Below are 25,350 nucleotides of genomic sequence, written 5' to 3' on the forward strand. Positions count from 1 at the left end.
CGTAACATGACTGACCACATTATCTGTGTAAAACATTAAGTCATCATAGCATATATATATATATATATATGTTTTACTGGGAGTTTTTCTCAATGTATTATTTTAAAAATATAACAAAAATGCAGGCGTGAAGTTGGAACAGTAGTCATTTCTGGCAGAAATATTGAAATTCTGGACCACTATCAGTCAAGATGACTACTGTAGGCCAATAGGTCAAGAGACAAATTACTTCATGGCCTCTGCAATCTTGCTGGCTGACATATTTGGTGACACTGACATGCCTTCTTCTGAGTCATATCTAATTATTCTAGAGCTTCCTGCATGCATGCTGTCAATGTGTTTTAGGTCAAAATTGTAACAAGCTACTTAAACTATATTTCCCCAGTGGATATCAGGAAAGTGTTAATTGCAAAACGAATCCCATGCACATTCACACATTTAGCCATTTGTTTATGTAAACAGAAAAAGAGTACGGTAACCCTTGCACATAGCGGGAAACCTGGCACCCAAGACAGACTAAAATAACAGGTGCGACAATGTGATGGTGCCAGAAATCTTACCCTTGGGTGTAGTGACGTGCTCCAGATATAAATACTCTCAGCGCTTAATTATGCAGAGTAAGGACCTGTGTTAGATGTCGCTAGAGTGATGCTTGATAATCTCTGAGGTTTGTGATGCAGTTGTCAATCTTCCAAACACAAAAAGACGGAGAAGAGATGGCACAATATGTTAAAATTACATTGTGCACCATTTATTTACTTACATTTATTTACAACTAATATGAGCTATAATAATGGCATTACACGTCCAATTTATTTTAATTGAATGTAAATGAATCATCACTGATAGCCCGTCCTAGTTCAAATCGATTGGCCGTTTATTAGCGTCAGTGCCATGAAATAAGAATTTTCATATAACTCACGGACAATATATTTGTCTATTTAACAACTTGTCTCCAACGTGAATGGCAGTCTTGCATCACTTTGATATTTTGTGCTTTCAAAATGTTTGTCCCTTTGCTCTCCAGCAACACTGACCTATCTATAACCCGCAAAGGAAACATTGAGCCTACTTGAAGCCTCTGGCACCTGCCAACCTGCCATTATGCTTGTTCTGAAATAGACCTGTGTGTGCTGCTGCAGCACATTCTATAACATACATCATGTGCAGAATTGAACAGTTGTATATCAATGAGTGAATTTATGGAAAAGAGCCAAATCTTTTATGTAAGGCCCAAGCCCATACTGTTTTCCTAACTGTACGTGTAGGCCAGTGCAAATTTCAAATTAGGCAAACAAGCACACAAACACAATTATAGAATGGTGGCACATCTGGACAATGACAATGGTAGTTGTTTAATAAAATCTGTGTACTTGCGACGGGTTTTAATTTCGATAATAAAGGTAAATTGGTATTGGTCCAAATCAAATATACTGTCAGTTTCACGATAAATACACTCCAGTTCTGTCAGTGTTAGTGCCCATGAGTACAAATCCAGCAGGAACGGAAAAGGAAATATACCTTGTTTGGAGGGAGTTATTTCAGTGTAACACATATAGACATCACATATATGATGCTAGATACTTGTTGTGCGCTGTGAGTCAAAGGAGGGCGGGTCGTCACTCGTCGGCCATTTGCGTGGGTGCCATTCGTAAAACTTTATATTATACCCAATGAAATGTGTATTTGGAAATAGCTATAAAATGCTAAATTTTTACCCAATCTTCCAACGGCTTGGTTTGTCATAAACGTCAGAGATGCAGTAAACGTACTCAGCCATATTAGAATTGTATCAAAAACTGGCCAGAATCATAGACACTTGAATAATGTTTGTTCTTAACCAAACTGTTTGTAAATTTGTCAATAATCTAGCAAGTTACTCATATCCAAGTGGAGAAATTCAATGACTTTACATCAACTTTAATAATATCCGTCAAAGAACCCCGACTCAAGATGGCCGCCAATTACTTACGCTGTCGACTCCGCCTTTGGGCATCTCGCCTGATACATTTGATATCTTCGGTGGCACTGTTCGACCGACAATAAACAAGGTTGGTTGTTCACGTTTGCAGCAAAAACAGGACCTCTTTTTTTCCCAATGTTTGCGTATGATTTCAGCTCACCCCAGAGTTTGTATGTGTGGGTCATAGCGAAAAAATTCAACTCACCTGATTTACAAATAAGAGTGCATTTTGTACTATTTTATTCCTTTGTCGTTCGTCAGTGTTTAACGACATTGTATTGTGTTACCACGAATCTAAATCCTCATTTTCTTTAAATCTCAGAACAAAAATGTTGATAAGCACATTTATATAGCTATTCAGACAAAACTGTGACCCAACACCAAGTTTTTCAAAATGCAACTAAGTCATTTTGTAAATTTGTTTTTGGCTGCAAACCTTTCTGTAAACACGATGCTTTTTTTCTTCCATGTCCAGTCTCTAGGAAAATGGTCATCTGTACAGCCAGACATCATATCCTGAGGGCCAATTATTTGTGTGGCAGATGGGCTAGGTATCAGCCTTTTCTATCAAAATAAAATACACTGAATGGACATAAATAATGTCACGTTGTTAGATAATTTAGATACAAACAATAACAATAATAGTAATACCACTCTTTGACAGATATATAATGCTCAGCTTGATAGGCCTTAATTTTTCAACATGTTATTACAGTCATTATTTACAGAATTTGGTTCATGCAAAAATCTCTTGAGGCTCTTATCAGCATATTGGTCCAATTTGGCTTAACAACCAATATATTCTCAAGGATGTGGCAGAGACAAATGAGTGAAAAAGTTTACACTGAGAGGGACTTCGACCAGGAGGATCTAAAAGCCAAGCTGTTAGGCCTTCCTGGAGGCTCCGTTGATCTCACCAAACAAGATTCCGGCATTGGCATTCTCACAATCAACAACCCCTCCTACATGAATGCCTTCTCTGGTAAGGTTTCGCAAAACCACCTCTATTCTCTGAATATCATATCTGGACATATCACTTGTGTTGTCTTTGGTATTTTACTGTTTTGTCCTAGGCACCATGATGGTGCAGCTGGAGGAAAAGGTTAGCCAACTGGAGAAGTGGACAGATGGAAAAGGCCTCATAGTCCAGGGTGCTGCGGGGACTTTCTGTTCTGGATCAGACCTCAATGCTGTCAAAGCAATATCCAAACCTGATGTATGATATTTTAAGATCCTTATTATTATTTTAAAGAGTGATTAGGACATACAAGGGTTGGGGAAAAAAAATCAACAAAAACTAATTCAATATGGTGTAGGTCCGCCTTTTGCAGCAATTGCAGCCTCAATTCTCCGAGGTATTGATTCATACAACTTGTGAATTGTTTCCAAACGAATTATAACCCATTCTTCAGTTAGAATACTCTATAACTCTTTTAGAGACAATGGCGGTGACAATCGATGTCTTAATTGAATCTCTAAAACTGACCATAAATGCTCAATAATGTTGAGGTCTAGGGATTGTGCCGGCCAACCAAGATGCTCAACTTCATTAGAATGTTCCTCTTGCCATTCTTTAACAGTTATGTTCAATGATTATGATACCAAAATGTTAGGTGTTTCCATTATTTTGTCCAACCCCTGTACAAACTCCACACAGGAGGTTCAGATCCCGGGTTTAAACCCTTGATTTTAGAATTGAGAAGCAGGGTCTGCTAACCAGTCATCCACATTATTGTTAAAAAACAAAAACAAAAAATAGAAAATCGAGATGTCCAATCCTTGCTTTACTGACATACCTTGATTAGATTATAGTGATTATATACTGTATGCATATATATATATATATATATATATATATATATACATACATACATAGCGGAAAACACAGACAAGGCTGAAAATATCGTAGCCTATGAGGTTTATCCGAGGCGCGATTATTGCTAGTTGAAAATGCAGTTTCTGCTCTTGCACCCCTCCTGAAAATAAACTGCATTATTTTAAGCCCAAAGAACTGTTGCGTTTAATAGAACAATATGTCTATATACTGCCATAGCAGATTCATGGCGCATCAAGTCCCCGAACTATTTTTAATTTGTCTGTTTTACCCTGGAAACCCCTGTTTACAGACGTGGCGCAACCACTTTTGTTTCAACCTAGGTATAAAAAGTAAGTAATCGTATTTATTACTTGAAATGTCTGACATTTTTAGCTTAGAACCATTAATTGATGTCTAATCTTTAGTTAAAAAAAAGGACTTTAAAAAATTATTCACTCGCATATTTTGAACTTTTTAACAAATTATCTCACAATGAAAAAATTTGCGTCTCTAAAAAAAGTCACGGATATCCACCTCATAACTATCGATCAATTGTATTTTTTTGTTACTGTTGCATTTTCCCCAATATTTTAGATGATAAATAATCGATCCAAACAAAGAAAAATTGAAAGAAAAAGGTTTAAAGGGGTAAATATTTGAAAAAAAAAAACATTTCGACCACTACTTGATGTCTGCGATTTCTGCATCGCGACCCTTGTTATACTACTATGTTTCATCCATAAAATCCCCCCCAAAATCCGGCTGTGGCCATTCACATCTGTGTCTTGACACTCGGTGATACATGTTACACAGAGTTTTTGGATGGAAACAAGTACGTGATAATATCTCGTTAAATCATGGCGTCTTTAATTCTGCTCTCGCGTCTCATCTCCAGTTACGGTTTTGCTGTTTATATATGTATATTTTTTAAATGCCCTCCTGTTAAAAAAATTCTTCCCCCAGAAAATTGAGATCTTAAGCTTTCCAATGTTGTATCACACATGCATATCGGATAATTTTGAAATTTGGCCAAATTGGGGGTCTCAGAGCGGAACTTCAAGTCACCTGAGTGTTTTCATATATAAAGTCTAAGCAATTTTGCTTTCATCTTGTAGGATGGTATGAAGATGTGTATGTTCATGCAGAATACTCTCACAAGACTACTCAGGTAAGGGACCCTATTTTGCATGATCAAAGCTTATGAAGTTCCTTATGTAATTGGAGTACACCATGTGGTGTTTCTAGTGCAGGCTGCCTCTGATCTCTGTTGCTCTTGTGGAGGGGAGAGCTTTGGGTGGAGGTGCAGAACTTACTACTGCCTGTGATTTCAGGTGATGTTTTCTTGAAAGGACTTTGCACATAAACATAGCTGATCTTAGACGTAAGAACATCAAGACTGATACGGCACTTTTTGTTTTTTAGATTAATGGCACCCGAAAGTGTGATCCAATTCGTCCACAAACACATGGGTGTGGTACCAGGCTGGGGTGGAGCTGCTCGACTTGTCAATCTTATTGGAAGCCGAAATTCAGTCAAGTTGCTCAGTGGTGCGTTGAAAGTGGATCCTGATTTTGGCCTCCAGGTTAATCTGGTAGATGGACTTCTTAAAGACCCTCAGTTAGAGGAAGGTGTTGGGACTTTCTTGAAGCAAACTGAAAAGTGGCTCAGTCACTACACAAAAGGGCCAGCACCAGTAGTCCAGGCTATGAAAAAGGTGGTGTTGTCAGGGAGGGAGCTCCCTCTAGTGGAGGCTCTGAGAACTGAAAAGGAGGTGTTTGGGACAGTTTGGGGTGGTCCAGCTAACATGCAGGCATTAGCTAACAAGACTAAATACAAATAAGTATGTCATACTGACCAGGAAACATTCAACCTGACTGTAGAATCTGTGTATATCAATCTTGAAGTAAACCTTGGTGCAGTGCATTTAAACAACTGTGATCATTCTAGAGAAAGTGATAAAAAAAAAACTTTGTATTTTGAATTGCATTTCGGGTTTAGAAACTTGCATTTCCAGTTGTCAGATCATGTAATCAGAATTGGAATTGTTCAAACTCTAAGCTTGTATCATTGATATTGTTTGGTGAGGGAACCATTGTTCAACGCACAGCTTCACATTCTATTTTCTAATTCTCTCCTTGCCCTTTCTGTTGGACGTTCCTTTAGCTCAGTTATTCAGATGAATATTGAATTCAAATTTCTAATCTTATTTCTGGAGAAAACATCTTTTGCACACAAACATGAGTGGATTGAAACAACACGTAAATTTAAAATCCCATGGTTACTCAACAATTGTAAGAAGGAAATGAAAAGGCAACAAGACCAAGTCAGAATGATGAAATGACCATTTATTAATTTACAAACCAAGTAGAAAATTGCCAAGCCAAAACTGTTAAAAAAAATAAAATAAAAAAATCCGAGCGGAAAGTTTGAGGAGATAATCTAAACACAGAGAAGAAGAAAAAAAAATTCAAACTACCGGTATGTGATTTGGAATGGCATAATCATCTTACTGCCTCACATGTTGCACTTATTAGATAGAAAACCAAAGTCAAAACAAATGGACAATTATCCACATCAAAACCAAAATATTAAGAGAACCTTGCCACGTGAAGCGTAACTTAAAATAACTCTCTCTTCAAACATGCACCAGTTTACAATTCAGAGACACACTAGTGTAGAATGCTCAGTCTTAGCCAACTTTTACAACACTGTTACTTCACATTCGTTCCAATTACTTCAATAGTTGAACAATTTCGATATGAAATGTCACATCTATTTTTACATATTGAAAAAAAAAAATCTTGATATTTTGCTGCAGTTGAAAGATCAGATGCCGAGATCAACTTCAATGGGTTGTGAAGTACGTAGATCACTACGCTGTAGACTTATCTATGAGTTATGTTCCTTATGGGAAACAGAAAACAGCCTGCCTTAAAATGACTTCCCATGTAAAAGTGCACTCAGAAATTTAGAATTTGCGAATTCTGAAGCACCCTATTAGGGTAGAAAGTTTGGGAAGAATAGGCGTCACACGTCGAGTTTCATGTTAGCTGAGAGAGTTAAAGATGATTAGAATGCAGCTATTCACGTTGAGGATGATGCAGTTCCAAATGATCCATCCATGCTCCCTCTCACATGTCACAGATTATTATTATTTCTCCAAAAGGTATCTTAATGGGTAGCCTGTTAAGTAGGGCTGTTAATTTGTGAGCAGTGACACGGTGAATGAGAGCACAAAAGATCGAATAAATTAATGGAACAAAACAGAGTTAATCGATTAAAGGAAAAATCTCACACTTCAGTCACTGTACACTGACCATCAGGCATTCGGGATCTTCCGCTCGCGGATGACGAAGGGGGGGAAGTGGATTCTGCCCCTGGGAGGGCTCTGTCTTCTGGGTTCAGTCTTTGCCTCTGTGGCCGGACCTCCCACAGCTCCACGTCGCCTCCCTCCTCCCCTTCCTCATCACGCTCCTCTTCTTCCTCATCATCGCTCCAGTCTCCGGAGCCAGATTCGTCCACAGAGGTGTGATGGTCAGAGGATCTGGATGGTGAGGCATCCTCCTCTTCATCTTCTTCCTCTCCTTCACCTACCCCGGATCGCTCGGAAGATGGCGTGGGCCTGTGACTGACTTGGAGTTGTGAGAAAGCGTCCTCGAGAGAGGGGCTGCTGCTGCTGCTAGGTTGACCTCCCAAGGAAGCAGTAGGTCTGGCAACGGGTGGAGAGGTTGTCGTCGTGGATGGGATGGCGGCGCCCTGCTGCTGCGAGCCCGCCGCTGTGGTATCGGCTCCGTCCGCAGAGTTTTCTCTACCTGCTGGCCCAATCGCTCCAGTGACTCCCTCAGTGTCCAAACGTAGTCCGGCCACTCCCTTCTTGGGAATATCCAACACATCCCGCTTGATCTTGCGTCTCCGTCCGTGCTCGTTGCGCCTGTACTGCACCATGTTTTCTAAGTCGGCTACATACAAAAACCCGGCAATAAGCATCTCCGCCGTCTTTTTACCCCTGGAGAAAGCGTCCTCCAGCTCCCGGCTGGTTCGTACGTCATACTGCCACCAACCGTTGCGGCCCTCGTAATACCAGGCGTGATCGCTCACTTCCCCGCCCCGACCCCCTGCAGATGCTTTTAGCTCCTCCGGAGAGAGAAGTGTGGGCCTTTCCAAGAAGTCGTCGGGCACTTCCTGTCTGCAGAGAGCGCAGCGCTTGCTCTGCCAGGATGCCCCCTTCACACAAAGGAAACAGAAGATGTGGTGGCAAGGCAGTTGCACCGGGTGGACGCAGCTCTGTAGACAGATGGCACACTCGGGTACAGCGAGGGCTGGCGATGCATTGCTGGATCCAGAACATGATTCTGAACTGTTCCCACTACCATTGCTGCTGCTTCCGCTACCTTTCTTACTTGGGGGAAGTGAGCTAACAGAGTGGTCAACCTCCCCACAACTAGCCATCCTTTGCACGTACTGGGGATAAAGACAAGTAAAAAAATATATACTGTTATGGCGAACATGTATGTATACACACACAGAGTGTGAATGAGCTTGATAGATGGTAAAGAGGTGTAGTGAAAGGTAGAGAAGGTCACCTACAAAGGTACAGTAATTTTGGTGCTTGTGAGAAATTTTCTGTGCAGTTTGTACTTTTTGCGGTTTGTGTTATTCAAGCATTTTTGGAAATTTTGTGATCATTGTAAATATAAACAAATATGATTTAATTGAACATCTTGTTATATATTAAACATGCAATTATTCTTTTTTTCCCTATGTGTCAATTTGAGAGTCAACATCACCCGGGAGTGACAAACAGCTTGATGCCATGCATAGTTAGTCTAATTTGGAGAACTCACCAGGTGAGAACAGGTGTTACTTTATGAAGTGTGTTGTAACTCATTGTTTGCCACAGACATCGATCCATTTTAGCTGGCAGTGAATGAGTTAATACGTGCAAGTGAGCTGTAAGTGTAAATGTACTCAAAGTGTTTGGGAGGAAAATGCCATTTAAAAGAAGGTCTTATATTTTCAACTATTGCAGGTGGGTCTAGAACAAACTATATCGAAACAAATGAAATGAGAACTTAAAAAGTGGCAGAAGATGTTTGGATGGATAATTCTGAGGTTGCTTGGTGGCAGGTTAGTCAAATTGAAGTTATTCAGAGCTGCTCATAAGTGGCATCTTAATATTTCATAAGCATTATTTCAATATATCCTTGAAAGATAGAAGCAATAAGTAAAAAAAAAAAAAAAAACATGAATACTCACATTAAGTAGCCTTAATGTTCATGTATCATGAGTGTTGGCGGACCTTCAATGATGCACCTAGAAGTAGACCAAAAGCAAGCATGACATCTTTAAACTTTGCTCGTCAAGAAAATCCATACTTCTGAAACTCATGGTCTTGACCTTTTTCAGACACTTGATAAACAGTTTGCATTCGACGCGTGACCTTACAAAGTATTTCGATCCAGCTTTTAGTCGCATGTACGATTGTTTTAAACAAAGGGCTACTCTGTTAATTTTTATGACTTGGCCAAATTGAGTCGGCAACACGATTCACATGAGTGCTGATGGCCTCTTAGCAAAGCCTATGGGGGGAAAAAAGCTCAGGCAACCTTAAAGCCACTGAAAATTCAGCTTATAGTACCAACTACAGTTCAATAAAGAGATTGTGAATTATTACATGAACCTTAGTATGGTGAATGACAGTACAAATATAAACTACATGTAATGACGTTTGAAAAACGAACAAAGAAAATGAGCTAAAAATTAGCACAATTTGCTACATAACAAACGAGCAAACAAAACAAATTGGTATTAAATATAAACTGTTAACGCTGCTGCGAATTGTTTCATCTAACTGGGTTATGGGCTGTAATTTGACTCCAGCAAATAGACGGGGTTCATGTGATGGCGCTAGCTTATTTTAGCAGGTCGACATTAACAACAAGGAGCACCTTTCCAATCGCTTCTCAGTCAAGGAAGCTTATACGTACATACCGTACTGATATATATCGTTATCCACTTCTCCTGAAAGGCTACATTTAAATAAAAGGGCGCCAACACCAAAAGTCAATAAACAAATTGCAATGTTTTCTGTCTTTGTTTTCCGCCGTATAAAAAGAAGCTCAGGGTGACGCATTCAATTTACCTCGGAATTATGATACTCAAAAACGTCACTTCCGGATCATCGACGTCCCAGTTAAAAAATAAATGAACACGAGCGGAAAAAAAAAAAAAAAAAAAAAATACATATCTTAACATTTGGAATTGTTGCGTTGGTGACTATAAAGATGCTATGGTTGGATACAATTATTACACATATATATAAAAAATAAAAATCAAAGCAGGGAGTGTAATCGTCATACTCCCCCCCACCCCGCTCCGACTAATAGTACCAATATTGAATAGTCAATCATAAATACGTATGAACAACAGTTAAGGTCTACATCATTTCACAATAGTACAGAATGCGTTGCGTATTCTTATTTCGATTCATTGTGTGAACTCCGACTGCCAGTAAATTATATGCAAAGTAGTGCGTGGTTACGCAAGATGACGTAGGATAACGCGAGATTTATCTGGTTGTACGCACGAAGTTACCATCTCTTCCTGTTCGCTAACAGCTAGAGGACGTTGGTGTCACAGAGGAGAGGGGCTTCTTGGGGACTTATCTTTAACTAACATAAATAAGAGCAAACCAACAGCAAAATGTTTTCCCGTGCCGTGAGACCGACCATCAGCCTCGCCAGGAGCTTGTCCACTTCGTCGCAGAATAACGCAAAAGTGGCGGTGCTGGGAGCGTCTGGCGGAATAGGCCAACCACTGTCTTTACTGCTCAAGAACAGCCCCCTGGTGAGTCAACTCTCCCTCTACGATATCGCCCACACTCCCGGTGTTGCTGCAGACCTGAGCCACATTGAGACAAGAGCCCAGGTCAAGGGCTACATGGGTCCCGACCAGCTGGACGCTGCGCTTCAAGGTTGCGAAGTTGTCGTCATTCCCGCTGGTGTGCCCAGAAAGCCCGGCATGACTCGTGACGACCTCTTCAACACCAACGCAACCATCGTAGCCACCTTGGCCGATGCCTGCGCTCGCAACTGCCCCGAAGCAATGATCTGCATTATCGCCAACCCTGTCAACTCCACCATCCCAATCACATCGGAGGTCATGAAGAAACATGGAGTCTACAACCCCAATAAAGTGTTTGGTGTTACCACCTTGGACATTGTAAGAGCCAATGCTTTTGTGGCTGAGCTCAAAGGCCTTGACCCGGCCCGTGTTAGCGTGCCTGTTGTTGGGGGTCACGCGGGAAAGACCATCATCCCCCTAATTTCCCAATGTACCCCCAAAGTGGAGTTCCCCGCTGACCAGTTGTCCGCACTGACCGGCAGGATCCAGGAAGCTGGCACTGAGGTAGTAAAGGCCAAGGCTGGAGCTGGTTCTGCCACCCTCTCTATGGCGTACGCCGGCGCCCGCTTCACCTTTTCCGTTTTGGACGCCATGAATGGAAAGGAGGGTGTAGTAGAATGTGCTTTTGTCCGGTCCGAGGAGACTGAGTGCAAGTATTTCTCCACACCTCTCCTCCTGGGCAAGAATGGCATCGAGAAGAACCTCGGCCTTGGCAAGCTGTCCGCCTTTGAGGAGAAGCTGGTGGCCGATGCAATTGGTGAGCTGAAAGGCTCCATCAAGAAAGGCGAAGATTTTGTGGCCAACATGAAGTGAACAAGGACACGAAAACAGCTACAACTTGGCACTGTCATTGATATTTCCTGTCTTAAATTAAAAAATGGCTCTTGTGCAAATCTCAACATCTGTCAAGTGATTCTTCCTCTGTCGTTTTTTTTTTTCAGCCCAGTGATAGTCTAAAATTGGAAGCAGATTTTGACCTTTGTGCAGTCCATTTCTCTGACTAGGATTTCCCTTATCAAATGTTTTTATATCACCCAGTTCACTGCTCTCTCTTGAATCATGTTTTGCAAATATGAATTCAGTAGTTTTTCATAAAACTGTATCATTGCTCAAGAGGAAATACTATCACCAATGATTTTCATGCCCATGTCACTAAGTAAACAACTGGTGACAAACAATAAACCATAGGTTCAAAATGTACCCATGTCTTTTATGTTTCTTATTAGTAGTTTGTGCGTAATTTAAGGTGCACAGTTTAATACATTTTAGACTTGCAGACAGTTATGATTGTTGTGTAATTAACGTATTCTGTGGCCACTCCACATTCCTATTAATATCACATTTTGCATGGAAGACAATTGCTTTCAAATTGTTTGATGAACAGTATATAATAGTTCACCCCCCCCCCCCAAAAAACATTGTTGCCTTGTCTAAGACAATGTTCCCTCCAAATTGTCAAACTTTAATTTGACCAATTTAAGCATAGTTTAACATGTATCATGTATCAATCTTTGACCACTGCCTGATTATCAACCTGAAAAAAAAAAAAAAAAACAAGCACAAAACCCCACAAAGCAATAACAAGTCTTCAAATTCGGGCTCAAATCCTGGTAGTTATTTTACAAACAAAAAATGCACCTCGTAGGTAAAAGGTACAGTATGTGAGAATAGGAGACCAGGTTACAAAACTCTATATTTTTATTTGTCATACAGATGGTTTTGGATGTGTTTTGAGCAGAACTTTCCATTTTGACAAACAAAAAAACTTTCTTGTGAATTAGATTTTCCCCCCATTTGGGATCCATTTAGTCCACGACAAAGCAGGTGTTAAAAGACTACAACTTTGCTTTGCCCAAATATTGGCGTTCTTTGACTTAGCAATGAAGGTTCCACTACATCATTTTCTATTGTGATTAGGAAATGGTCACAAATTGGCACGAACAAACCTCTTATGTTTTTGTCTTTACAAATTCTGCAACAAATAAAGTAGATGCTTCTAAAAGTCATAAACAATAAAATGTTCTACATAATGTTGGAAAAAAAAACATCTACATTCAAAATGCAAGAGCACAACATTGTACCAGGGCTCCATTAAATAACCATATCAACAGGCATAAATGCTAGTCTCATTGTCTTTCGAATTCTTTACTGCTCCTTCACACTGACATTTTCTTTGTTCTTTAGTACCAGCAGCAGTCTCAGCAGTGTCTCTTGTATTTTTCAAATGAGACACAAGTCAGTGGTGGAAGTAAAGAGTAGCTACACAGAAAAATAAAATCCTTTGAAACCGTTAGGCCCCATGTGCCCCAATCCCGCTTGTGCATAAACAGTTTATTCAAATCGTACAGGTAGCAGCGACACCCCCGCAGACTGGAGATGAAAGGGGCAGAGAGTGGGTGAAGGGAAGAGGAGGTGGAAGTTTTCAGAGGTGTTAGACTTTGGTATGTTCACAGAGCTACTGTACAAGGCCCTCCTGAGGCGAGACAGGATCCGGGACATGACCTCGCCAATGTCTGTGCTCTGTTTTGTTCCTGTTGTCTTGGCGATCACCCGCATCTCGAGCCCTGTCACGCTCTCTTTTCCTCTCTCTTCTGGCCTCATGGTTCTCTTTGCGGTTATTGCGGTTCCGCCGTTCTGTTCGATCAGTAAGCCTTTGTCCTACATTGGGAAAAGACATTTTATTTATGCATTTACTCACTCACATTTCACACAAATCTAGTATGATCTTAAAATGCAATTGCATGTCCCAAATACAACATATTAACAGCACAATAGTGCATGTGTTACTCAGTGCCTTAAACTTAAATACCAGCATTAGTGGATTACTTATTTATTGTATATTTACTGTATTTTAAGGATTTCCAATATGGGGTATCACTTGTGTTGCAGCAAGTGAAGTCTACAGAGGCCTTGCTATAATCTTCTTTACTTTGCAGGAGCTAAGAGTATTATAACTGTAATCACCTTGCTTAATTCTTGCGTGGTCTGGGATTCCCATAGCGCTCACCGTTCCCAAACCTTACCTCTCTGGTCACACAATTAGCTACACAACCCTAATTAGTGCCAATGTATTCATTCATTCACTGAAAAATACATTATTTACTATTTCTCAATATAGTATTGTTCAGTGCTGACTTACATTGTCTCAGACGTATTAGAGTTACTATTTTTGTTGTTTCTAACACATATCAATACATTTGTTTCGGTCATCTAACTTGATGAGAAAAGCACATTTTAAGAAACAAATATGAATTGACAGGTGTTGCCAATCACGACAAGAAATTAAAATTGAGAGCAGTTTATATAGTTGCTCTCAATATATTGGGCAAGTGTACTTAATTTTGAGTAAAGGTACCCAACTCCATGAGTTTCACACGTGCATTAACCGAACCGAACTTCAGGCCATTATACTGGCCCAATGCGCATATCTTAGAATCTTTTTTTCAAATTTGGAGGAATATATCTTATTTTTTTCAACATTAAACCTCCTTGGTTGATTTAACCTTGACCGTGCAGTTTCTGTTATGTCTACTTCTCAAATGATGTCAGATTTAATTTAGGAAAAAAACTGCACAAAATGATCGCCAAATTTATACACAAAGTCAATATGTTTAAAAAAAAAAAAAAAAAAAAAACATGAATCTTCTCACAAATCCAATAAAGAGTGTGAATTTACAACAAATAATTTTGCCTTTTGATATGCTTTTCACATTGGAACATGAAATTAAACTCGATTCGTTTCACACTGTTTCTATTTTTGTTTTCATGTCAACATTCTCATTCTATCACATCCTTACATCACATACTATTTTCATGCCGTAAAATGTGCTACAAATATTGTTTTAACTTAAAAAAAAAAAAAAAAAAGTAGTGCACCTGACCCGCAGGTCTTTTGAACCTCCTCATACCAAGTGAAAGTCAAGCTTCCACTGAGCAAACCCGTTTCTCCCCCCACCCATCAGATAGCAGAGAACTAGCAATTGAAAGAATTGGAATAAAGCCCTTAAATTAGGGACTAACCAGTTCAAAACCCAGTCTAAAACAACACTTTGTATGGATTTAGTCAGCGTCGAAAAATAGGGCCCTGCGTGTCTTAACATTTACCGAACCCCTTAGACTGACTCACCGAACCTAGGTTTCGATCGAATCCAGTTTCAGGAACCACTGCATCCGATTTTGAAAAATGGTTGCAATGGCACCATAAGGTTATGGACCAGTAGGGGTCAGTCTTTAACAGCATTTGCTTTGCCAAGCACATCAGCTGTTGCCTGCTGCCCTCTCTGTAGTGATGAGCATGAGGCCATTGTTCAAAATAGAAAACCTTTAAATAAACTCCTCCCATTTTCTGCTCTTGCAACATCTCATAAACAGAACCAAGAGTTGTGGTATGCTGCAGGTTTATCTCTGCTTGAGCTACAGTACAGTATACAGTAATATTGATAATAACAAGATCCCGCCTCAGGAAGCTTGGAGACGGGATCTGCGAGCGAATGCAGAGGCCCTTTTCTTGTTGCTATGCTGCTGCTTCTGTTCGTGTGTGAACAGAACCGAGCAGCACATCCTGCTGGACCGCTTGGCTGGCTGCTATGAGGGATTGTGAAACTGCTGAAGTCGGCAGTAGGCACAGACGCAGGGGAGAGGGAGAAAGAGATTTCTCTCTGTCTCCCCTCAGGCCGAAACACCCCTCACCCCCACGCACGGCCCCTCATTTTTGCCTACTCATTAATCAGTTTTGTTCTCTTGCAGTACCAGAGGCTCACTCCTTGACCTTTCTCTTTGCGTCCATCACAGAGACGAGGTTTAAGTAACATGGTCAACCTGCTCATCAGTCATTGAATAAACAGACACCTAATTGTCTTTAACTCGCTCATTTCCAATGATCATTTTATTGTTATTGACCGCTTTGGACATCAAATTCAACTGGGAGTGCCGGCAGTGAATGATCATGTTTCAGTGGCATTGACGTCATTACAATTAGTAGATTTGCAAAATAAGATTAATCGACGAGACGAAAGACTAATTCATCAACCTCATCGATTAATTACAAAATTATTTAACAGATTAATCTAATTGACTGACAATGAACATGTGTCATTGCCACTGATGGCAATAGACGTCCAATTCATTTTGAGTGGGCAACGAATTATATTTCAAAACAATTGACAGTGTTAGAATTAATAAATTAACTGCAAAATGAGATTAATCGCAAAATTTGACCGCAGATTCATCTATAATTAAGTCATTCACTGCCATTGATCATGTAACAGTGTCATTGGCGTTATTAGATGTCTGATCTATTTGAACTCAGAGAGAATGATCACAGCCGGCCCTCTCGTTTCAATATATCGGATGTCTATTGGCATCATTGGCAGCAAAATTGTCTTTTAATTTTGCTACAAGTGGTTGTTGTTCCCAGTGGCGCAGAACTAAATGAATCCTGCTGAAGGTAATTTTCAAGGTTGTCTTAAATTAATGAAGCAATGTGTTTCAGACTGAGTTTTTGTAAGGCACACAATTTTTATCCAGCTCTTGTATTGGAGCTCAACATATTGTGGAAGTTTGCCTTAATGTGTGGGTGCATGTGCCCAAACATACTATAGGTGGTAGGTACTCTATGGCCACCCACTATGTATGTATGTAAAATACAAGTAATATTAAATGGTTCTATTCCACTGTACTTAGATCACTGTAAAGGAAAAGCTAGATGGATGGATGGAAGCATTGAAATCGGGTGCACTGACTCATTCGGGTTCTGCCCCCAGTCCTCTATAAACACAGGAAGTCCCCTTCGCTCTCATTGTTTTTCCTCTCCTGACACCATAACTATTTACAACAAGTTGGGTGGATTAGTCATACTGTAGACCCCGTGCTTTAGCGGAGCCAGAAGAGAAACCTAATTCATGCTGGGTTGACATGATTAGGAGAGTGTTTATGTGTATCAAAAGCAACATGCATTTGGTTTTTTGGAAAGGGTTCTGATGGGGTTTTGCAAAACAGTGTTTTGACAAGTGTGTAACAGGCGGGCAATGAAAGACCCCTTTAGGGTTTTGTAGCATTGTCAAAAGAAACAGAGCATACACCAAAGCCAGATCTTAAATTTGTCACACTGTCAAATCTATGAGTGAAGAAGACAGTAAAATTTCCCACTTTTATAGTGTAGACTTCCAGCATTTAAAACATTGTAAATCAATTTACTTGACTTTCTAAAGTTGCCAAGAATTCTATACATACTGAAACATGGTGCTTCACTGTGTACTTACATGATTATCAACACACATTTCGTTGTACAATGCAAATACACACACACATATATGTGTGTCAATCTATCTATCTATCTATCTATCTATCTATCTATCTATCTATCTATCTATCTATCTATCTATCTATCTATCTATCTATCTATCTATCTATCTATCTATCTATCTATCTATCTATCTATCTATCTATCTATCTATCTATCTATCTATCTATCTATCCATCCATCCATCCATCCATCCATCCATCCATCCATCCATCCATCCATCCATCCATCCATCCATCCATCCATCCATCCATCCATCCATCCATCCATCCATCCATCCATCCATCCATCTATCTATCTATCTACTCACTTGTGAAGAACATAATGTCATGGCTCTCTTGAGTTTCCAGTTATTTCTACAACTCTGATTTTTCTCTGATAGAGTGATTGGAACAGATACTTCTTTGTCACAAAAAAACATTCATGAAGTTTGGTTCTTTTATGCCTTTATTATGGTTATGGGTGATCAAATCTGCTGGGTCAAAAATATACATACAGCAGCGCTAATATTTGGTAACATGTCCCTTGGCCATTTTCACTTCAATTAGGCGCTTTTGGTAGCCATCCACAAGCTTCTGGCAAGCTTCTGGTTGGATCTTTGACCACTCCTCTTGACAGAATTGGTGCAGTTCAGTTAAATTTGATGGCTTTCTGACATGGACTTGTTTCTTCAGCATTGTCCACAAGTTCTCAATGGGGTTTAAGTCAGGACTTTGGGAAGGCCATTCGAAAACCTTAATTCTAGCCTGATTTAGCCATTCCATTACCACTTTTGATGTGTGTTTGGGGTCATTGTCCTGTTGGAACACCCAACTGCGCCCAAGACCCAATCTTCGGGCTGATGACGTTAGGTTATCTTCAAGAATTTGAAGGTAATCCTCCTTCTTCATTATCCCATTTACTCTCTGTAAAGCACCAGTTCCATTGGAAGCAAAACAGCCCCATAGCATATTACTACCACCACCGTGCTTGACGGTAGGCATGGTGTACTTGGGGTTAAAGGCCTCACCTTTTCTCCTCCAAACATATTGCTGGGCATTGTGGCCAAACAGCTCGATTTTTGTTTTGTCTGACCACAGAACTTTCCTCCAGAAGGTCTTATCTTTGTCCATTTGATCAGCAGCAAACTTCAGTCGAGCCTTAAGGTGCCACTTTTGGAGCAAGGGCTTCCGTCTTGCACGGCAGCCTCTCAGTCCATGGAGATGCAAAACACGCTTGACTGTGGACACTGACACCTGTGTTCCAGCAGCTTCTAATTCTTGGCAGATCTGCTTTTTGGTGATTCTCGGTTGAATCTTTACCCTCCTGACCAATTTTCTCTCAGCGGCAGGTGATAGCTTGCGTTTTCTTCCTGATCGTGGCAGTGACAAAACAGTGCCATGCACTTTATACTTACAAACCAATTTTTTGTGACAAAGAAGTATCTGTTCCAATCACTCTATTGGAGAAAAATCAGAGTTGCAGAAATAACTGGAAACTCAAGAGAGCCATGACATTATGTTCTTCACAAGTGTATGTAAACTTTTGACCACAACTGTATCTATCTATCTGTCTGTCTGTCTGTGTCTGTCTGTCTGTCTGTCTGTCTGTCTGTCTGTCTGTCTGTCTGTCTGTCTGTCTGTCTGTCTGTCTGTCTGTCTGTCTGTCTGTCTGTCTGTCTGTCTATCTATCTATCTATCTATCTATCTATCTATCCATCCATCCATCCATCCATCCATCCATCCATCCATCCATCCATCCATCCATCCATCCATCCATCCATCCATCCATCCATCCATCCATCCATCCATCTATCTATCTATCTATCTACTCACTTGTGAAGAACATAATGTCATGGCTCTCTTGAGTTTCCAGTTATTTCTACAACTCTGATTTTTCTCTGATAGAGTGATTGGAACAGATACTTCTTTGTCACAAAAAAACATTCATGAAGTTTGGTTCTTTTATGCCTTTATTATGGTTATGGGTGATCAAATCTGCTGGGTCAAAAATATACATACAGCAGCGCTAATATTTGGTAACATGTCCCTTGGCCATTTTCACTTCAATTAGGCGCTTTTGGTAGCCATCCACAAGCTTCTGGCAAGCTTCTGGTTGGATCTTTGACCACTCCTCTTGACAGAATTGGTGCAGTTCAGTTAAATTTGATGGCTTTCTGACATGGACTTGTTTCTTCAGCATTGTCCACAAGTTCTCAATGGGGTTTAAGTCAGGACTTTGGGAAGGCCATTCGAAAACCTTAATTCTAGCCTGATTTAGCCATTCCATTACCACTTTTGATGTGTGTTTGGGGTCATTGTCCTGTTGGAACACCCAACTGCGCCCAAGACCCAATCTTCGGGCTGATGACGTTAGGTTATCTTCAAGAATTTGAAGGTAATCCTCCTTCTTCATTATCCCATTTACTCTCTGTAAAGCACCAGTTCCATTGGAAGCAAAACAGCCCCATAGCATATTACTACCACCACCGTGCTTGACGGTAGGCATGGTGTACTTGGGGTTAAAGGCCTCACCTTTTCTCCTCCAAACATATTGCTGGGCATTGTGGCCAAACAGCTCGATTTTTGTTTTGTCTGACCACAGAACTTTCCTCCAGAAGGTCTTATCTTTGTCCATTTGATCAGCAGCAAACTTCAGTCGAGCCTTAAGGTGCCACTTTTGGAGCAAGGGCTTCCGTCTTGCACGGCAGCCTCTCAGTCCATGGAGATGCAAAACACGCTTGACTGTGGACACTGACACCTGTGTTCCAGCAGCTTCTAATTCTTGGCAGATCTGCTTTTTGGTGATTCTCGGTTGAATCTTTACCCTCCTGACCAATTTTCTCTCAGCGGCAGGTGATAGCTTGCGTTTTCTTCCTGATCGTGGCAGTGACAAAACAGTGCCATGCACTTTATACTTACAAACCAATTTTTTGTGACAAAGAAGTATCTGTTCCAATCACTCTATTGGAGAAAAATCAGAGTTGCAGAAATAACTGGAAACTCAAGAGAGCCATGACATTATGTTCTTCACAAGTGTATGTAAACTTTTGACCACAACTGTATCTATCTATCTGTCTGTCTGTCTGTCTGTCTGTCTGTCTGTCTGTCTGTCTGTCTGTCTGTCTGTCTGTCTGTCTGTCTGTCTGTCTGTCTGTCTGTCTGTCTGTCTGTCTGTCTGTCTGTCTGTCTGTCTGTCTGTCTGTCTGTCTGTCTGTCTGTCTATCTATCTATCTATCTATCTATCTATCTATCTATCTATCTATCTATCTATCTATCTATCTATCTATCTATCTATCTATCTATCTATCTATCTATCTATCTATCTATCTATCTATCTATCTATCTATCTATCTATCCTTTCATACTGTATAAACTTTGCACAGAGCTTAATTGTCCACTTGATTTGAACTGTAACATCTGTGTACAATGGAGTTGCAACTGGTCGCTGAGTTCACTGGACAGAATTTTTTTTCAACAATGCGACCTGCATTGAACCAACGGCCATGTCTGACCAACACCTTCACGTCTGGATAACGCAATGTACAATGCCTACTCTACCATGTATTGATTGTGCGTCCTTGGTTGCAGGGGACGGGACTTGATAAGCATATGCTTCTCCCGTCAGCCCTTGTCTTTCTTTGGTTCTTTTTTTCTTCGGGTTAATCATATCACATCTTGTAACTGTCAATGATACGGATGATGATGACAATAAACAAATAAATAATTCTTCTAGGTAAATGCATATTAGTAAATGGTACAGCATGTACGATTTTTTTTTTTGTGGGGGAGAGGGGCTGCGTCCCCATAACTTGATCTTGGAGCTATATTTTGATGATTGTTGTACATGTTTTTTGATATTTGAGGTTTGTATTTTGCAAATCCAACATGGTACACAGTGATCCCTCACTACTTCACGCTTCAAACTTTGCGCCCTCGGCCATCGCGGGTTTCTTTTCAATTGAAAACAAACAAACAAACAAAAACAAAAAAACAGATGAGCTGTCCAGAGGCGATCGCGTCTCACTCGCCTTCCCTCTCCCTGCTGGTTGTTGGTCAGGCAGTGACTGCACTGGAGTTGCTTATTAAAGTTAACAATGATTGACAGACGTTGATGTTTGATTTTGCCAGGGAACCAAGCTTCAAAGTGCCGAATGCGTCAATCATGGTTTAACTTGTTAAACAGTTGCTGTGGCAACTCATTGCGTGTAAGTGAGCAGCTTTGGATTTGAGTGGACTCACTCAATGAATCATTCAATAAAGCCAAACATTTCTCTGCTTTATTACTGTTTAAAAATAATTTGGTGGGACAGTAACATGTTTAAAATTTATCATAATTATAATAAATAATAAATCTTTGCAATGCTAAATCTAAATCACTGTACATCATGCCAGTTTTCAGCTTTTGAAAGAATCCTGAAACACTAGCTTATAAAATAGTTACTTTGTCACTCAGATTTCAAACAATTACAGTGGTTCCATGTATAGAAAAGTGAGATGGCAGAGGGGTTCTTCGGTGTGTGGAGGGTGTGTGTGCATGCACATATGCAAATTCACACATTCTCAGAGGGACATACTGTGTTTTATTGGTGGTACATCCTCTGTGGCAAGTGTGCTGACATCCGGGGAGCTGTTGGCGGGAGCTTAAAGGCTATGTGCTGCCCAACAAGTGGAATGCCTGCAATGGTTGCCAGGATATCACGATGAAGGATGTATGTGTAACTGTCTGTTTCCTGGATGTTTTTGTTGTATACCTTGCTGTAGTGGGCTTGTTTATGCATTGGTGTGGGCTTGCATACTCAAGAAATAGTTAATTAGGTGCACATGCATATTCTCATTTATTTAAAACTTTCTCAGGTCCTTTTGAGAAAAAAGTATATTTTTTGATGTTATCATAGACAATTATGCAATAAAAATATGTTTCTGATAGTATGTCTATATTTTGCATAACTAAAGGTGCATGTGAACATATGTGTGTTTATGTATGCATTGGGGGAGTTAAAAGGTTAAAGGGGGCAGGCACACGGTCTGTCCAGCTACAGAGATACAGAGGGGTGAACAGCAGGTCGATCAAAGGACAAATTACCCTGCATTAACTTGGGAGAGATGATGGTGGATGAGGAAGTGTGTGTAAACATTCACAATCTTTAGTTGTGGATAACACTAAAGCAGAGCCAAGTTTCTCTTTTCCATTACATTTCAAAAGTTTTCTTGAATCATGTGATTGCTGTATTTCAGGCAAATATGCGTACAATTGGAAATGATATACCTATTAGTTTCTTCACATGTGAAACATGAGGGGCTACTTTTTATAGAACGGGCTGATAAAATATCCATCATAAATGTTTGATAATCTACGGTAATTGACTATTAGACTATTATCTTTAAAGATGACATTTAAGAATTTCCACATTTTATTCATTTAGTGAAGGCTGGGGTTACAAGTAACCCTTGTGTGAGGTTTTTATTTTATTTTATTTTTTTATAAATTGCTTTTTGCATGTCTATTTGTGATTATTGGTTTTGCTATGTATCGTGCACACATACATATGTTGAATTTCATGGTTAAGTTATTTCATTCTGTGCTCACAGCTGGTACGTGACTCATCCATATTGGGGTCTTACTGTATATGGAGCTAAAATTCATTGGTGAACATTTGCTGAAATACTGGTTGCAAATGCTAGGACTGGAAAGTAAATTTGGCAGGACTAAGGAGGAAAATAACCCCCATTGAAATTTGGATGTATACAGATGTGCTAATGTGGAGAGCTAAAGCAATGTGAAGGGGGGAGCGGAGGAAGGTGAAAGTCGCGAGGAATATGGGAGAAGGATGTATCAGTGTGTAAGGGCTGCTGGAGGATTACAGGGGACTCTCTGAGGTCAGAACACTGACCCTCTAGCGTGTGCAGAACGTAAACAGCGTGGAGAGGATGCGGCTAAACAGATAATTAGCTCTCATTCATCGCAGATCCTCTTCGAGCTAAGGCTACCAGTTAAAATCAGCAAATAAACAGACGGTATCATGTCATATTTTTTTTCTTTTTCCACCAAATTGGGTCTAAAGAAAATATTATCTGGACAGGCAGTGTACAGTAAATTCAATATATATTGGGACAGCCACAATTACTGTAAATTGTGGTGGACACTATTGCACCCATATTGCAGTGAAGTTATGAAAAAAAAAAAAAAAATCAAATAAAACGTAATTGCAGCTAATAAATAGAGAATGAAGTACAGTCTGTGGTTTTTAAATATGATTATTTTTAACGTAATTTCAGTATTTTGTCGAATACACCACAAAGATAAAAAAGATATCATTTTGAACGTGATGAAAATCCCCCCAATGTTCTCTCATTTTTAATTTGATTCTTTTAAATAAACACGAATAGTGGCAGTAAAAGACAGGGAATTTTAGGAATGTTAAAAAAAAAATCATCAATCTGGAAAACATTCCAGAAGTGAACAGGTAAACTACACGCAGGTGAATGTCATAATTGGGAATAAAAGAAACCTCCTCAAAAGGCTTACGTACACCTTTGTGAACAACTGCTTAGCAAAAAAAAAAAAATAAAAAAATAAAAAAAGTTCAATGGTTTAAAAACAATCTTTCTCAACATAGAATGTAAAGGAATTTGGGGATTTCATCATAAGTGGTCCTTAATATCATCAAACGAGTTAGAGTATCTGGAGAAAGCTCAGCATGTAAGCTGCAAGACCAAAAAGCACCAGTGAATGACTTTCAATCCCTTATGTGGCACTGCATTAAAAACAACAACAACCGGATTTTGCCACATGGGCTCAGTAACCCTATTGTCAGTTAACAGTTTTGTCACAATATCTTCAAATGCAAGTTAAAAAAAACTACTGATGCAAAGCAAAAGCCATATACAGTATTAACAATTCCCAGAGATGCCAGACAACTCAACACAACAATGCCTAGCCACATTCTGCACATCTTACAACACTGTGGCTTCATAGTAATAGTTGGAATAATAAACTGCTCTGCCAGCAGTCCAGACCTGAAAAAGTGTGTGCGCATTATTAAGTGCAAAATTCAACAATGGAGTAATGTACATCAAGCAGGAATAGGAAAGAATTCCCCCACCTATAAGCTTCAAAAATGGATGTCCTCATCTCTCAAATGCTTCTTTACTTTTGTTAAAAGTAAAGGTTATTTAACTCAATTTTAGGTATGGCTTTGTTCCAGTTTTTAGTAACAGTTTTCAGGCACCAGATTAAAATGCCCATACTGTCACCACTACACCATTAATTATGTTGGATATAATTAGCAGATCAATTATTTTAATTCACATTTTACAAAAAAAAAAAAAAAAAAAAACTTCCTTGAGATTGATGTTTTGTTTTTATTGACTTTTTAGGTATATTTGGTGTTTAGCTTACTATTGTTTTTTGGAGCAAAGATGATCCATATCCCAGTGTCCCAAAACTATTTTTAAGGTGATAGAAGTGAAAAAATATGAATTAAAGCGAAATGAGAGCATGAAATTATACCAAGCCAATGAAAATCTCAATGTTCAACATGCAGATATCTTCGCCACTGGTTAACCCTATTCGCAGTTCTGTAAGACTTTATGCCAGACAGTCTTTTTTTCTGAGCCAGATGCCCTTCACATAAATCTAAACATCAGACTCTGTATAGCAGCGGAGTAGCTTTGTACGTACTCAGACACCAACAGGCATCTGGTTTGCACTGGAGCTTCTCAAAACTCAAAGCATCAGTCTCGTGCTGTCATTATAAACTACAATGAGTTTTCTAATGCTTCTTTTGTTATGCTTCTTTTTTTATACAGTAACACCACCAGAGATGGGCAACATGCAGAGATGTGCTTTCCTTTCATAAGAGGGAGATCACCACCGATACCGAAATTTAGGACACAGCATGTTTTCTGTAGCGTATTCAGTTTACAATGCTGCCTATAGATATCCTTGTCGTCATACATCAGACATCAGACCAAAGCACTCATTGATGTAACCAATTGAATGTTCACAAAATATGTTAAAATACATCTAATAGGTGCATTTTAAACAGTGCATACACACATACATTTTTGGAATGGGGCTGCCGAGTGACACGCTTGTGCTCTGCGTCACATGACAATGTGTCACAGTGTCCCTTTGCAGCTGCAATTTGAGGGTTTTATGCTACCAACATTTTTTGTCAACCCAATTGCTTCATGGGCGGTATCAAGATGGAAAAAAGTATTTTCTACGCCTTTGTCAGCCATTAATAGTTCGAGACTGTTTTCCTAGACAGTGGAGATGCTTGTCACTTGTTGATGGCATACTGTATAAGTCAGTTTCATACAGATCTGTGTTATACTGCAGAGACATCGGATAGATGTTCGATTTTTATCCACATATGAATGA

At 39.7% G+C, this 25,350-nt stretch overlaps 4 protein-coding genes across 5 annotated transcripts in view; 2 read left to right on the plus strand and 2 right to left on the minus strand.

Moving 5' to 3' along the window:
- Positions 1 to 1,964: 1,964 nt before the first annotated feature.
- Positions 1,965 to 6,365, plus strand: echdc1 (enoyl CoA hydratase domain containing 1). Of its 2 annotated transcripts, none has more exons than XM_057835440.1 (7): positions 1,965 to 2,051; positions 2,439 to 2,514; positions 2,773 to 2,945; positions 3,037 to 3,179; positions 4,895 to 4,947; positions 5,030 to 5,110; positions 5,202 to 6,365. In XM_057835440.1, exons 2-7 carry the CDS (start codon positions 2,450 to 2,452, stop codon positions 5,617 to 5,619), a joined length of 933 nt encoding a protein of 310 aa, XP_057691423.1. In that variant the 5' UTR covers positions 1,965 to 2,051; positions 2,439 to 2,449; the 3' UTR covers positions 5,620 to 6,365. The 2 variants fall into 2 exon arrangements, with proteins under 2 accessions (XP_057691423.1, XP_057691422.1); XM_057835439.1 differs by lacking the exon at positions 1,965 to 2,051 and adding an exon at positions 2,091 to 2,133.
- rnf146 (ring finger protein 146) lies at positions 6,104 to 9,939 on the minus strand. The gene is made up of 3 exons (XM_057835438.1): positions 9,771 to 9,939; positions 9,036 to 9,092; positions 6,104 to 8,240 (listed from the first exon to the last, which is right to left on the minus strand). The coding sequence occupies exon 3, from the start codon at positions 8,226 to 8,228 to the stop codon at positions 7,071 to 7,073; it is 1,158 nt and encodes a 385-aa protein (XP_057691421.1). The 5' UTR covers positions 8,229 to 8,240; positions 9,036 to 9,092; positions 9,771 to 9,939; the 3' UTR covers positions 6,104 to 7,070.
- Positions 9,940 to 10,349: 410 nt separating this feature from the next.
- On the plus strand, positions 10,350 to 12,239 carry mdh2 (malate dehydrogenase 2, NAD (mitochondrial)). Its single transcript, XM_057835476.1, has one exon. The coding sequence runs from the start codon at positions 10,482 to 10,484 to the stop codon at positions 11,493 to 11,495; it is 1,014 nt and encodes a 337-aa protein (XP_057691459.1). The 5' UTR covers positions 10,350 to 10,481; the 3' UTR covers positions 11,496 to 12,239.
- Positions 12,240 to 12,358: 119 nt separating this feature from the next.
- The window catches only part of rspo3 (R-spondin 3), a 31,155-nt gene continuing 18,163 nt past the window's right edge, over positions 12,359 to 25,350 (minus strand). The window contains exon 6 of the mRNA XM_057835477.1: positions 12,359 to 13,340. Coding sequence (XP_057691460.1) covers positions 13,138 to 13,340 — 203 coding nt within the window. The 3' untranslated portion in view covers positions 12,359 to 13,137. The remainder of the gene's footprint in view (positions 13,341 to 25,350) is intronic.

Source organism: Corythoichthys intestinalis, chromosome 4 (genome assembly GCF_030265065.1).
Source record: "Corythoichthys intestinalis isolate RoL2023-P3 chromosome 4, ASM3026506v1, whole genome shotgun sequence".
Classification (NCBI taxonomy): Eukaryota; Metazoa; Chordata; class Actinopteri; order Syngnathiformes; family Syngnathidae; genus Corythoichthys; species Corythoichthys intestinalis.